We start from the raw sequence: 1743 nt of genomic DNA on the forward strand, positions 1-1743 counted from the left end.
TAATAAAATTAAATTCCATATACAATTTATTATTAACTTATAACTTTATTAAAAAAAATAATATATAAAAACACAACTCCTCCTTGAGATTATTTTGCTTAATCACCTAATAAAAAAACTTCCATAATATTGTGCTTAATCACCTAGTAAAAAATTTTCCATAATATTTTGTCTTCATCCTTCTCACTAATTACTTTGGTTTTTAAAGATAATTATATTTTAGGTTTTTAAAGATAATTATATTATAAAGTATTGTTTAGACTATAAAATTCTCCTAAAGATATAGAGTTTTCATGGTGAATAAATTAAATTCCATATACAATTTATTTAATGACTTATAATTTTATTAAAAAAAATAAATAATTTATCTATATCGTTAAAAAAATATAATATAATATAGAATGAAAACACAACTCCTCCCTGATATTATTTTGCTTAATCACATAATAAAAAAAAAAAAATTCCATAATATTGTCTTTTTCCTTCGCATTACTTACTTCCTTTGGTTTTTAAAGATAGTTATATTATAAAGTATTGTTTAAACTATAGAATTCTCTGAAAGATATGGAGGCTGTTCATTGTATTCACCATGACATATGAACGTTTCATTCCAAACTGCCATTCTTTGGTTTGAATGCCTTTGAAAATATAATGCAAAATTTAACCACGTTGCCTTTTCTTTTTATCAAACTGGTCTCTGGTGTTGAAGAGTAGAGCTACTCCAGATGCCAAACTACCAACATACAGATGGATGACGAGACAGGCCAGGTCTCTGTCATTCTGAACCAGAGCAAACTTACATGCTACGATTAAAAAACACCCTCAGAACCCTCAAAATTACTCTTGGTCGCAGCAAAGCGTATAAAGGCAGAAGTCTGAAGAAATTATAATTTCCGGCAACGCCCATTTGTGCTCCTTTGTGATTTAAAAAAAAAAAAAAACATGGTGGAGTGGTGGTGGGGAGTTGTGGGGGCTTCGATACCTGCACTAGTGGTTCATCAGGTGGTGAAGAGAAGCAAGAGAGCGGAGGATGAACGCCTCAGAGCACGCGCCGGACGCCAGAAGAATTCAGACGACACATTCGTCTGCGAACGTGTCTGTACTTCAAAGCGGATGCTGAATAAGGTCGGGGGATTTTCCAAAGATCCGACTCCGAATACTTGCATCACTGTTTGCGGAGTATCGGAATTGGATGCCTGTGCCGAAGCCTGCGCTAGAACTGTTTGTGTAAACCAGCACCATGTGCCCAACTGGAATGACATTTGCCAGCGCCGATGTGAGAACGAATGCCTCAGGCTTCGCCCTTAGGGTTTGAGGTTAGGGGTTTTGTGGGGTTCGCTAGCTTTGAATTTATGCACATTTGTTTAGCAGACATTCTGAACAACATTCACTGTGATTGAATTTACATTCAATTTTCGATTGCATTATTTTGTTTTTAAGAAAATTTGCAGGTTGTATGAGAGAATTTGAGATTAGTTTTTCCGACGTATTTTGAGATTTGTTTACTTTTATGGCCTCGTAGAATTCGTATGTTACTGTAGATTACTTAAAGGCCAATTTTGACGTTTCAAAATCTGTGGTAAAACAATATTGTTTCTTTTGGTTGGTATTTTTCAAGTTCTCTTTTCAACTAATTTCCAGGAAGACAGTTCAATTTTATACGTTTATTTTTCCAAGAGAAGCGAGGTGCTTTGCAGTTTGGGTGCGGAATATGTTGGGTGCTTTGTGTCTGCCTGGGCTTCG

The 1743-nt window shown here is 34.7% G+C and overlaps 1 protein-coding gene across 1 annotated transcript; it reads left to right on the top strand.

Annotated features, from left to right (window-relative positions):
• Nucleotides 1-554: 554 nt before the first annotated feature.
• LOC149190536 (uncharacterized protein At5g64816-like) lies at nucleotides 555-1505 on the top strand. Its single transcript, XM_089412208.1, has one exon. The coding sequence runs from the start codon at nucleotides 943-945 to the stop codon at nucleotides 1306-1308; it is 366 nt and encodes a 121-aa protein (XP_089268334.1). The 5' UTR covers nucleotides 555-942; the 3' UTR covers nucleotides 1309-1505.
• The last annotated feature ends 238 nt before the right edge of the window (nucleotides 1506-1743 follow it).

Source organism: Pinus tabuliformis, chromosome 3_1, assembly GCF_031772625.1.
Source record: "Pinus tabuliformis cultivar Carrire ecotype Pingquan chromosome 3_1, CPIR1, whole genome shotgun sequence".
In the NCBI taxonomy this organism is placed as follows: Eukaryota; Viridiplantae; Streptophyta; class Pinopsida; order Pinales; family Pinaceae; genus Pinus; species Pinus tabuliformis.

What these genes read in the sequence shown, in the direction of transcription:
- LOC149190536 (XM_089412208.1), top strand. Translation starts at nt 943, where the DNA reads ATGGTGGAGTGGTGGTGGGGAGTTGTGGGGGCTTCGATACCTGCACTA.